Source organism: Biomphalaria glabrata, chromosome 3 (genome assembly GCF_947242115.1).
Source record: "Biomphalaria glabrata chromosome 3, xgBioGlab47.1, whole genome shotgun sequence".
Lineage (NCBI taxonomy): Eukaryota > Metazoa > Mollusca > Gastropoda > Planorbidae > Biomphalaria > Biomphalaria glabrata.
The window spans coordinates 31236492-31249025 of NC_074713.1; the positions used below are offsets into that span (position 1 = coordinate 31236492).

A 12534-nucleotide genomic window follows, 5' to 3' on the forward strand; every position below is an offset into this window, starting at 1 on the left:
CCGGTCTTGTAAAATGTTTGTTTTACATGTTTCGGATGTTCCTTCAGAGTTGAAGATAATTACTTCCTAGTCCAAACCTCCCGCAGGACGACGGGGGATGGGAGCGGGCAGGGTTTGAACCCGGGACCATCGATAAATCTGTACGACAGTCCAGCATGCAAACCGCACGACCAGGCTGCCGTCTTTTAGGAATTCCCTCACAAAGCAGGGAAGGTGTCCCTTAAGCCCCATAAGCTCCAGGTCACGTAGAATGCCATGTTTCATCATAGGCCTTTTCTATGTCGAAAAATACAGCTACTAGATGTTTTCGTCTTAGCAGTCTTACCAAGTGGTCAGTTGTTGTCCGCCCCTGTCGGAATCCGTGCCGGTAGTTGGAGATTACTTTATTTCTCTCAAGGTACCAGACCAGCCTATTGTTCATCATTCTTTCCATGGTTTTGCAGATGCATCTTGTAAATGCTATTGGGCGATAGTTAGCTGGGTCAGACCCATCTCTTCCCGGTTTGGGTATCGGTATAACTGTGGCTTTCCTCCAGCTTTTTGGGAAAGCGCCTGTTTGCCACACACAGTTATATATTTTTAGCAGGGTCGCCAATGAGGGTTCGGGAAGATGTTTGAGGAACTGATAATGGATTTCATCTCCTGGCGCTGTGTCATGTGATTTGTCCAGCGAGTCCTTCAGTTCCTCAAGCAAGAAAGGTTTGTTATAATCTTCGTTGTTCTCAGATCTGAAATCAATGGGGTGTCTTTCCTCCCCGATTTTGACTTTTTGGAACTCTGACGTGTAGTGTGCAGTGGATGATTTATCTGCTATTGAGAATGCAAGGCAGTTAGCTAAATCTCTGAGGGACGTAACAGTTCGTCCTTGGTTTTTCCAATGCCCTAATGCATTTGATTATTTCCGTTTGATCCGCCTTACTGCCTTCCAAACCGCTCTAGCAGAAGTTTTGGCATCCAGACTGCCGACAACATTTCTCCATGAACTTCTTTTGGCTGACCGTATGCTTTGTCTAGCCTTTGCTCTAGCTATTCTTAATAGCTTTAGGTTTTCCTGGGAAGGATTCTTTATAAATGCAGCCAGTCGTTTTTTCATATCGCCAATAACACTTTTGCATGCTGTTCATCAAGGATATTTTCTGTGATATCCTTGGAGCATCTTTTTTGGAATTGTTCCCAATCGGCCTTATTCAGTTTCCACCGCTGAGGTCGTCCCAATGAGGTGAGATTGTTAGTACTGATGATGTGGAAGTGATCACTTCCACTTAGATCATTGCTAACTGACCATTTAAAGTCGTCCAGAAGTCCTGGGACGCATACGGTGAGGTCAATGCATGTGAGAGATCCAGTTCCTGGGTGCAAGTAGGTCGGTGATGCATCATTAAGTATGCATAAATCATGTTGGAGGAAGATATCCTCCAGCATAGTGTTATGGGCATTGAAATCCGCAAGGATTATATAAGGCTGAGGGAGTTGTTTCAATAGGTCCTCCATGTCTGTTGGGTTTAATGGAGCGCCTGGTGGTAGATACAGGCTGCAGCAAGTGATAACCTTGTGTAGGGTTATCCTAGTTGCTACGGCCTGTAGTGTGGTCTGTAGTTCTACCCTCTCATGGGGGACGCTGTCCTTCACAAGGATTCAGACTCCACCTGATGCTCTCTCCGCATCTTCAACAGTTCTATCATCTGGATCAATACTGAGTTTTTCAGAAATGCTTCCTGTAGGCAGACAGCTACAGGAGTCTCAGATTCCATCAGAAGTTGAATTTCCTTATAATTGGCCTTCTGGAATCCATGGCTTATTCTAAATGACCTACTTGGAGCTATTAGGCCTTGGGAGGCTACCGGAGGGGTTTCCCTTTATTCCAGTGACTTTGGTATTTTTATTCTTGGTTTTGGATGGAGAGGAGGACAACCCCCTTTTGGGGAAGGTCTTTCTCTCTGGAGAGGGGTGATCCCTATGGTTAGAGCGGAGGTTATTTTCTCCTCTCTCATCTCGGGTATCCAGACATGATGTCTCCGGGTTCTCCAGGAGTGTTGGTTTTGACATGCTGCTCAGTCTCCATGCTCTCATCGGCGAGCACAGAGAACCTATTCAATTTGGAATCAACGGCATCGCAGAATCTGCCAGAATGTAGCACTTTGTGCTGCATGTAAGCAGGATATGGGTCACTGGCTCCTGATTTTTTCATCTAGGTGGTTATCCAGCCAAAACAAATGAGACACTACAGCCAGAGGCTTACTGGGCTGTAACTGTAATTAATAGTTTAACATTTAATTTAGATTTTATCATTACCAGGCATTTATGTTGTCTGAAAATTTCTGTCTAAGTTTTTCCATTATACTGTTAAAATCTGGGTTTCTTAGAAGTTCTGAGCGTGTTCGACCAATACCTTTGTCACCAGAGATGATTCCCATTAGGTAATTGTATAAAGATTTTAGACCATGAATTTGAAGGAGTTCAAAGCCATGGTACAGACTAATAGCTAGAGCAAAATCTGCTTCTATGTTACCATATTGAGCATGCTGTAAAAAAAAAAATTCAATCATTTTAAATTGATCTTTTTAAAGATGCATAAAATAAACAAATAAGTAAAGCACTAAGTACCAGTAAATCTTTCTTTTAAAAGTTAAGCAAGTTGAAGAGAAAAACAAAGGTAGAAGTAGACTAAATTCATGTGCTACTAGGCCTATAACCAACATAAGTGTCATGTAGCTAGGCACACTGGCGGATCCGGGGGGGGGAGGGGAGTAGTGGCGATCACCCCCCCCCCCCCAACTCCAACTCGGCCAAAAGGGTAGGGGCAGGCGAATTTCAGTAGAAAAATAAAAAAAAATGTATAAATGGTACGGATTCTTTATTTAATAATCATACTAATTATTTAGATTTTAACCTATTTTTTGGATTATTTCCCCTCCCCCCAGTATGTTGGTGTAAACGTTATATGTGCTGTAACAGTTGGCCAATTTGGAGGGGGGGGGGGGGGGGGAGAATTGCATCAATCACAAAAAGGGGGGGGGGCAGTCCTTTTTTTTTTCTTCAGAAATCAAAGTTTGTTAACATAATAATTAGTTGTTTATCTATATGATAAAAGCTACTTATTGATATATATTTTAAAAAATCTTTATATTATGTGGTTCACCTTTTAGTATCTTGACTAGGGGTGCAACGGATAGTACTTTTTGATATTCGGCCGGAGCCTGATATAACCGGATAGTAAAATTAGATATTCGGCCGGAGCCGAATACCTACATGTCTTGTAAATAGCTTGTATAGCTGAACATTTTACGAAACTGTTAATTAGCAAACCTATATTGGTTGGTATTATTTTTTTTCCTTTTATATACCTCATTGTTTTAAACTTTGTAACTGATTGATTTATTCAAGCTGAACAGTATTTATAAACAGATAGGCCTATCACAAATTAATTTGTGTAGCATGAGCGTGTCTGTGTGTATGTACGAGGCCACCAACTATAAAGGCTGTGTGTGCGAGGGTCAATGTAAAATATGTTAGTATATATTTAACTAGTTACTAATGTAAATCTCTCATAAGTCAAGTGCAATCTGGCTTGTGGTTGGATGTATGTGTTCAAGTATTCTGACCAACAACTAGTCATTAGACTTGTAATTGAAGTCCAAAGACCGCTTTTGGTTCTGGCTTCAAGGGCTTAATACTGATAGTAGATGTTAGTTAATAGTTGGAATCTGAAGCGTAGTAGGTCATATATTTATTAATTCATTTGCGGCAAACGATATTTTATTAACAGCGGGAACATCCATTATACCTACTTATAGCCTGAACCTTAAATGTTGCGAAGCATAGATTTAATTGTAGTCTGTAGGCCTATTATTGATATATATGTTTAGATCTACTGTTATATAGATCTAAGAGCATTAGGAAAACCAACTATAGAAGAAAAAAAAACTCATCCACACCCTCCCTACCAAAAAAAACAACAACATAAATTAAAATAGACTTTGTGTTCGACTGATTTCAACAACCTGATCAGATAGACGTGAGCCTACACATATAGTCCTAGTGTAGTGTGTATAGTACTATAGTTGATTGTGTTGACCTTCACGCGTTGTTTTTTCTTGGGCATACGCAATAGTGTTGAGTGGTCAGGCAAAAAAACAACAACAACACATAGGCATGGTCAGTCAAGCATATAGATAAATTATATCCTTACACTAGTTACAGAGGTCAAGTGTTTCTTAACATTCCAGCATATTTTTTCTTTGTTTGCTAGATCTAATTGTGGTGCTTTAGATCAATTTATTTTCTGCGATGTTAAACTTTACTGTAAGGTTTTCATTTATATATTAAGTCAATGGAATAAAACATTGAAATTAACTTTCTTTCTAAAGGTTTTAATACAAGGGGAAAAATGCATACACGCACACATGCACATATATGTGTATTCAGCGCCCTAAATGACATTTCTCTCCAAGTAAACAAACTTAGTGTCATCAACTAGTGACCTCTAGACAGTGTCAATATGTCTTAACTATCTGCGTTAATCCATTCTGGCTTAAGAATGGTCAATGTCTATCAATACATTGTCATGGATTAAACAATTAAGAAGTTAGGGGTGTTGAGTCCGTTAAGCCCTCCCATTAAAGATACCCCCAGGTCAGTGTCTTCTATGCTAATATACACAGATCTACATTAAAATAAGTTCGAGATTACTTAGCAATTAAATATAATATTTTATTAATAATATACTCTTGGTTTTATGGTTGCAAAAAATCACTCTTGTAGGTGTGTTTATGTCCAAGCTCCTAATTGACATTTATCTCCAAGTTAGCAATCTTGGTAACAGCGTAAGTGTTTGGCTTGTAGTCCAGCCTCCTAATTGAGATCAAAGTAAACAAACGTATTACCTGGTCAACAGTGTAAAAGGTGTGGCTTGTGGTACAGACCCTTGATTGACAACCTATCTCATAATAAACAAACCCATCCCAGGTTAACATTAAAGAGCTATATGGCTTGTAGTCCAGCCCCCTAATAAAAATTCTTCTCCAAGTAAACAAAACTTAGTTCTCTCATAAGATGTGATCTCTAGACAGTGTCAACACATTGACATCTGGCTTAATGTGGTCAGCTGTCTATCTGTGAACTCAATGTTATGGATTAAACAAACAAAAGGAGGTGGAAGTTGCTCATCTCTACCTCTGGAGATATACCCGCACATCTAGACAGATTATCAGCGTGGCGTAGTTAAGTGTTACCTCCGTTTGGCGTATCTGGAAAAGACTAAGCGCGGAGGCGCCTAACAATATTAATAGAAATATAGGTACTACTCTGTAGTTTTTACTATCCGGTAGTGATATTCGACCGGAGCCGAATATTGCCCAATAGTGAAAAAATGTCGAATATTCGGCAGAAGCCGGAGCGACTATCCGGTGCACCCCTAATCTTGACCGATTCAGTAGAGGTGGGAAGGCGATAGCATCTACTGCCCTCCCTACTCTAGATTTTTTTAGAGGGGGCTGGTCCAATGTTTATGTATAAATCATACTGTGTGAAAAAAATTAGTTGAGTATCTTCATATATATATATATATATATATATATATATATATATATATATATATATATATATATATATATATATATATATATATATATATATATATATATATATATATATAAATAAATATATATATATATATACAGAAGCTAATTATTTTTATTTAAACCATTTGTGTATTATGTCACACAACACTCTCATTTACATTAATTCATGATTTAATTTAATATTAAAGAGGATTGTACCAGGCGGTAGGGAGGATGCAGACCAATAGGCCTACGTCTTTTGCATTATAGTTTTTAAAAAATTTAATTTTTTTTTAAATCTGTCACTAATTTAAGTTATAAGTTATATATGCAATAAACTAATTTCTTATATGGAGTCGCCCCAACCCCTATTATTTAATGCCAGATGCAATAATTATCAATAATTATAAATAATTATAAAAAGGAGAGAGGGCTCATGCAAGATAATCGTTTCCATTCTACCGTCGCAGACAAAAACATAACACTTTTGAAAACAGAATAGTCAACTACAGTCTATGTAATTGTGCATGAATTTAAAATAATTGTTTAAAGAATAACTATGTTTTGGAAAATTTTGAATACATAAGAAATTTTCAAGTATAAAAGTAACAATTGAGGTGAGCTCTGAGGTGAATTCTGAACCCAAATGTTTTTTTCCTAGTCACTTTTCCTAATCTTAGTTCTTATGTGCTTTTTAAAAAATGGTTTTGATTGGCATTGTTATGTATTGATTTTTTGAGATTTCCATAAAATCACAGCAGTAATTTTTTTTGAAACATCTAATATAAAAATTAACCAACCAAAATATTTCCTTCTTAATTTTTAAGCCCCTGGTGTTTACTTTGTCATTGTAGATACCTATAGAGACATTCTGATATATAATTTTTTCCAATCAAAATCCAAAATCAACAATACAAAGACAATCAAACAATTAAAGGTAAGGGATACAAGAGTTTTGTCCTTAACTGCTTTTTTTTTTATGGATAACTTTGATTCTGTTTGTACCTATAAGAAATATCTGCATAACTGTATGATTGAGCAAATAGACTAACTATGAAAGTAATATGTTGTCCTATCTAGACCTTTGAAGATAATTACTAAAATATTAATATACAAAACTAGTAATTAAATTAAAGATTCCTGACACAAAATATGAAATTTGTACTTGATATGTTGAAATGGTAATGGTTGGTTGTTACTATGAACATCAAGATTAGATATATAAAAAGGCTATCGTAATGGTGAACTATAACTGGAACACAGTTCTGAAGCAAAACTTACCATCACCAATACAAGATACAATACTGATTATCTGTTGGATCACAAATTAGTGAAAGTGAAAGTGACAATAGTTTTCAGCTAACACTCACTGGCAAATGACAATAAAGCTCTATAAATAAATTGAAATTATACCTGCATTGTTTGAGGTGGATTCTGTCTAAACTCATCTCTACATTTGAGAAGCATAAATTTAGAGAGTTTTGAAGCATCTCTGTTGTACAAAACATTATTTTGTATGAGTCGTAGTGTCACACAGCTCATGACCTATACATAAAAAAATTGATACAAGTAGTAAAAATGCTTCTGAGCCAATAGACTTGTCCAAAAAAAACTGATTAATTTTTTGCATTTTAAATCTGATTCTGCATTTCCCACATTTTTATCTCAATCTGAATACTTCCTGAGCAAGTGGTCATAAGTATGAATCCCAGAGATTTTTTTTCGACATCCCTTAGTCCACCAAACTCAAAAGGGTACATTCTAAAGGCAAGTGATTATTGACATTATGACACCCTTGTTAAAAACAACCACAGAACAGCAAACTGAAAGGGAGGTGACCCGACAAAATAGCACGAAATTTCCCGACAAAATAGCACAAGACAAAATAGCGCGGAATTGTATATGATCTGTATAAAAGTACCAGATTATTAGTAATTTAATATCCTGGGCAGCATTTTTTTTTAGGTATTTATCTTTTTCAATAGTAATAGATCTGAAAGTATGCCCTATTTGTAGAGAACAAGAGTAATTTAAATTTTATATCTTTCCCCTTTTTCACCAATGTTTATGATGCATAACTTGGTAGAAAAAAATAAGGATTTTGAAATGTGGTGACTCCATTCAAGGGTTAGAAGTTAATCTCTAACTTCCTCAGAGAACAGGAGAACACTGAGAACAAGATTCTAAAGTACAATGCTGGAGAACGAAGTAAAGCTGCAAGCAAGAAAAGTACCTCCATCTTGACAGACGTCTTGAAGCTATATTGCCAATGTACGGAAATAAGCCAGTGATTGAATTTCTATGTGACATTTCTTACAATTTAACTTTGTGAAAGTTTGTTTGTGTTTGTGTGTGTGTCTGAAAAGTATCTTTGCCTGTTTTCAAAGTACACTTTTGGAATGATATATTTTAAAATTATTAATTATTGCTTATTATAATTTTTGCTTTTCTGTTTGCATATTTATGTTTTAAGATATCTAAAGTGTTTCCTGCAAAATGATTAAAAAATAATGATAACATTAAAACAAAAAAATATTGGCTCTATTCATATTTTACAATACCGAGGTAGCTAAAGTATTTCTTTCAAAATGACTGATATAAATTTTACTGCGCTATTTTGTTCGCTCTATTTTGTAGGGGTACCGAAAGGGGAACTTTTCTATTTTATTTATCATGCATATTTATAAATTCTCATTGATCTCAGGCAAAAAAACATGCTTCACTACATTCAAGAACACTTATTACTATGAAAAAAAATTGTTTAATATTATTCATTTTAACTTTCGTGCTTATGTTTGTTATCACACTGCCTTGGGTTTTGAGTTTTTGGCACATCGGCACATTTTAGGCCATGTCGTGCCCGTAATCCCTAAAGGGTTACTCTCCCTTCATACCACAAGAGCTAAATTTTATTTAGTTAAGTTATTAAAAATAAGAACTACACTTCGCACAGATAGTTTTTTACTTTCACACATGAAAATACAAAATGTAGCTTATTGATTTCATTAATTAATAAAATTAACCTTCAAATTGGTGTTAAAAAGCATTTTTACATTAATTCGTTCCTTATATCTGCGAATTTAGACGTCCCGACGTACTTTATAATCCCATTCATTTAACAAATCGGGTAAACCAGTTTTAATTGTACTATATATCCCATTCATCTCGCTCTTCTTTCATTTTAATAGCTAAATGACGTTAGGCCTTCGATTGTATAGTTCTACCTCTGTAGTGTTAAATATGGAGTCGAAAGCAGGGTTCGTGGGGTTGGATTTTGGCTTGACTATATACTGCATTGCAAGCTTTTTCATTCTTATGTCCATGGGGAGTTTTCCAGCCTCCACATGGAGACGGGATAGGTGATGTACGAAACGCCCCAAGACAGAGACGCAGGGCAGCATTTTGTATGGGTTCCAGTATTTTTAGATAAGACTTTCTTGCTGCTCCATATATTATGGATCCGTAGTCTAGCTTGGATCGAATTAGATTCCGATATAGCAGCAGCAAGGTGTCTCTGTCTGCTCCCTAGCCCGTATGGCTGAGTACTCTAAGTATGTTTAATGACTTTTGGCATTTCTTCTTAAGTTCCTTAATGTGGAGGAGAAATTTAAATTTGGAATCTAGGGTGAGGCCTAAAAATTTTGTAGTTTTCACGACAGGGATCTTCTTTTTGTGCATAAATAGTTCAGGGTCTGGGTGGAGTCCCCTTAAATTACAAAAATGCATACTAACTTTTTGAAGTCCGAAAATTTAAAACCATTATCGTTTGCCCAATTTTGAATTTTGTTTAAACATAACTAATTTTCTTTCTAAGGTTCATGTTTTTCCCATAAGTAAAAATGACAAAGTCATCAACATACAGAGAGCACTCTAGGCCAGGGGACAGAGCCTTTCTAATGCTGTTTATTTTAATGTTAAACAGGGTGACAGAGAATGCTGAACTGGGGTACACCCATTTCCTGGTCATAAGTGTCAGAAGAGGAGTTGCCTACTCGAACCTGAAATTTCCGGTCCTTTAGAAATTCCCTCACAAAGCAGGGAAGATGTTCCTTAAGCCCCATAAGCTCCAGGTCACTTAGAATGCCATGTTTCCAGGTTGTATCATTGGCCTTTTCTATATATGTTCATTAAGGATATTTTCTGTGATATCCTCGGTGCATCTTTTTTGGAATTGTTCCTAATAGACTTTATTCAGCTTCTTCCAGCATACGACCTCTTTGTGTCAGTATTGATGGATTTCCACATAATGGTATGGGTAATGAAGTCTCCAAGGATTACATAGGACCGAGGGAGCTGTTCTATAAGGCTATTAATGTCTGTTTGATTCAATGGAGCACCTGGAGGTAAATACAAGCTGCAGCAAGTGATAACCTTGTGTAGAGTTATCCTAGCTGCTACGGCCTGTAGCGTGGTTTAGAGTTCTATCCTCTCATGGGGGATGCTGTCCTTCACAAGGAAACAGACTCCACCTGATGCTCTCTCCGCATCTTCAACAGTTCTACTGTATGTGCTGTAGCTGCGGAAATCAATACTGAGTTTTTCAGAAATGCTTCCTGTAGGCAGACAGCTACAAGAGTCTCCGAGTCCATCAGTAGCTGAATTTTCTTATAATTGGTCTTTAGGCCTCTACAATTCCACTGCACATTCCTGGAATCCATCGCTAATTCTAAATGACCTACTTGTAGCTATTAAGTCTTTGACTTTTTTTTTTTTAGCGGCCCTCGAAAGTGGAAAAGACGCTATTAGTTTTGTGTGAAATGTCTGTCCGTCAGTCCAGTTTAGATCTCGTAAAATAGAAAAGACAGTGAAAATCCGACATCACAATATTTTAGACCATTCAAAGTTCAGATGCAACGGCTACTTTTTTGTTTTCTGAAAGCGAAAAATCTAATTTTTAAAATCACTTATGCATGCAGTTTTTCCATAAAAATACACCACTTTTACAACTATTAACTATTAAACACTTAAACACTTGATGCTCTTTATCAGAGAAGACAACAGTAAATCATATTTTTAACACATTTATGCAAACAGTTGTAGATTTTTAGTCAAAAATGTTTGTTTTTATATTTGTATTGTTAAGTTATGTAAGTTCTGTTATACTAAGTACTATATTTACACACAAACAAATGTTTACTATTTTTTTAAAGAGAAAAAATATATTTAATATGCATCATAATTAGACATAATTTAAAACGAATAGTTATCTTGTAAACTGCATGTTCTTGTCACATGTTTGTTATCATAAGGATTAGATTAAGAGATTTAGCCTTTTCAAAATAATTAGATCAATTATAAGACATCAGTTAAGCCAGGGGAGGCGCGGTGGCTGAGTGGTAAAGCGCTTGGCTTCCGAACCGGGGTCCCGGATTCGAATCCTGGTGAAGACTGGGCTATTAAACGTCGGAATCATTGGGCGCCTCTGAGTCCACCCAGCTCTAATGGGTACCTGACATTAGTTGGGGAAAAGTAAAGGCAGTTGGTTTTTGTGCTGGCTACATGAAACCCTCGTTAACTATAGGCCACAAAAACAGATGAACTTTACATCACCTGCCCTATAGACCACAAGGTCTAAAAGGGGAACTAGTTAGGACAGGTTCACATCTAACTTTATATTCACTTTCACTTATCCTTTGATCTACTGGACCGTTGGGGCACTACACAAGATCTGTCAATCTTATTTTTCCGTTCTTATCCGTCATTTGTCTTTGATATAATTTCATTCGGATGTTCTTTCTGAAAATATTGAAGCCTGACTGGGTGGACCACTTCGGGGGCCGATTTTGAGTTAGTGTTTCCACACAAACTGTCTTTGTAACCTAGTTAGACTTAGGTTTGGAAGGAGAGGAGGACACCCCCTTTAGGGGAAAGTATTTCTATCTGGAGAGGGAAGATCCCTCCGGTTAAAGCGGAGGCTATTTCTTCCTCCTTCACTTTGGGTATCTTCTACTTCAGTTTGGCTTCACCCGTTAGGGAGTTGATCAACCCGAGGAGGGCAGTCGTTGCAGTAAGCTGAGTTGCCAGCATGACAGTTTGGGCACTTGAACTGGGCTGTGTAGCCCTCTCCAGCACATCTGGCACACAAAGTATTCCTCTTGCGGACTGCCGCGCAGTGTCCATAATCTTGGCACTTACAGCAACTCATGGGGTTAGGTATGTAAGCCACACTGGAACTCGTAGGTATCCTGCCTTAACATACTTTGGCATGTCATAGTTCCGAATGTGAGGATAATAGTGGCGGTTTTGACCTCCTCAGCATCCCTACGCCTGATAATGCGCCGGGCATGGGTGACGCCTTCAATTCCCTCCACTATTTCCTTCTTGGAACTTGGAACATTCCAGCAGATCTCTAGAGCTGATTACACCTCTGCTGTGTTCAGACTTTTTTGTGGCATGACTTCGACGTGGAGATCACATATTCTTTTGCATCATAGAAGCTCTTCAGAGTGTATCTTGCTATCAACTTCTACAAGAAGTTCAGATGATTTATGCAGCTTTGATACACTCTTAGGCTTTCCCAATACTGCCTTAAGTCCCTTGTAGATGAGAAAAGAGCTCATCTTTGTCAGGCGTTACCCTCTTCTGTGCACCTGACTACCGGAAATAATGGCCGAGTAGCACAGCTTCTTGTGGCCTCCTCCCTTTTTTCTTCTATTCTTCGTTTTTGTTGTTTTTATTTTGTTTGTTGTCCATATACATTTATGGTTCTTCGACACCTGTGCTTCCCACCCGCCACCGATTCCAACAAGGGGACGAGCCATTTCGATGTCCAGAATGAGCCCACCAGGGTTACACAGGTGTTAAATTCAGTCAGTTGCTGCATCAGACATGTGTCCGATACAGCAGCTTACTGAATGACCCTCTAGTCACTGCCCTCCAGCATAGGTCGATGACCTATAGGTCTAGAAGAGTAACATCAGATTCCCTGTAAAATTAAAGCTGTATTCTTCCCTAGTGTTCTCTGTGCTCCTATATT

The 12534-nt window shown here is 37.5% G+C and overlaps 1 protein-coding gene across 12 annotated transcripts in view; it reads right to left on the reverse strand.

Annotated features, from left to right (window-relative positions):
• Positions 1–12534, reverse strand: part of LOC106073783 (Fanconi anemia group M protein homolog) — a 143031-nt gene that overhangs the window by 79101 nt on the left and 51396 nt on the right. For 11 of the 12 annotated variants that reach the window (XM_056024523.1, XM_056024520.1, XM_056024522.1 and 8 more), the window contains 2 exons: positions 6972–7103; positions 2293–2522 (listed from right to left, as the gene is read on the reverse strand). In XM_056024523.1, the coding sequence (XP_055880498.1) occupies positions 2293–2522; positions 6972–7103 (362 nt within the window). Of the gene's footprint in view, positions 1–2292; positions 2523–6839; positions 6871–6971; positions 7104–12534 lie in introns of those variants that run through there. The other variant, XM_056024532.1, reaches the window with a different exon arrangement.